Source organism: Eimeria mitis, genomic scaffold, assembly GCF_000499745.2.
Source record: "Eimeria mitis Houghton genomic scaffold, Emh_scaff674, whole genome shotgun sequence".
Classification (NCBI taxonomy): Eukaryota; Apicomplexa; class Conoidasida; order Eucoccidiorida; family Eimeriidae; genus Eimeria; species Eimeria mitis.
In genome coordinates, this window is record NW_013574861.1 from 7487 (window position 1) to 8184 (window position 698).

At 49.6% G+C, this 698-nt stretch overlaps 1 protein-coding gene across 1 annotated transcript in view; it reads left to right on the plus strand.

The window, feature by feature from the left end:
- EMH_0019360 (uncharacterized protein) overlaps nt 1-698 on the plus strand; it is a gene marked incomplete at both ends in the record, with an annotated part of 4097 nt that overhangs the window by 601 nt on the left and 2798 nt on the right. The window contains one exon of the mRNA XM_013501347.1: nt 280-459. Coding sequence (XP_013356801.1) covers nt 280-459 — 180 coding nt within the window. The remainder of the gene's footprint in view (nt 1-279; nt 460-698) is intronic.

Consider the following 698-nt stretch of genomic DNA (forward strand, 5'->3'; position numbering starts at 1 on the left):
TGTCTGCTCCTGTCTCTCTCTGTTTCTTTTTTTTGTTTTTTGTTTGTTTTTTGTTTTTTGTTTTTGTGTATATATCTTCTTTCCTTCTCTTTATTTGTTTTTTGTTTGTCTCTTTTCTTTCTTTATTTGTTTTTTTTGTCTTCTCTTCTCTCTCTTTCTCTGTTTACTCTGTGCCCCTATACATGTGCAGCATTTGCTGCAGCAGCAGCAACCGCTGCAGCAGCAGCAGCAGCAGCAGCAGCAGCAGCAGCTATTGCCTGTTGTTTTTTTTTGTTGCAGGAGTTGAAGACAGCGCAAGAGAGGCTGCAGCAGCAGCAGCAGCAGCTGCAGGAGCTGCAGCAGCAGCAGCAGCCGCTGCAGCTGCGTGTGCGGCAGCAGCAAGCAGCACTTGAGGAGCAGCAGCGGCAGCAGAAAGCAGCAGAGCAGCAGGCAAAGGAGTGGAAAAATAACTATCATAATGTACTCAAACGATTCGAAGGGGTAATTGCTGCTGCTGCTGCTGCTGCTGCTGCTGCTGTTGCTGCTGCTGCTGCTGCTGCTGCTGCTGCTGATATAGTGCTGCTGCAGCTGTTTCGGGTGTATCTGCTGTTGGTTGCCAATCCAAATCTTTCTGCTGCTGCCTTTGTCTCTGCTGCTGCTCTTGCTGCTGCTGCTGCTGCTGCTGCTGCTGCTGCTGCTGCAGGTGGATAGAGGGGAGC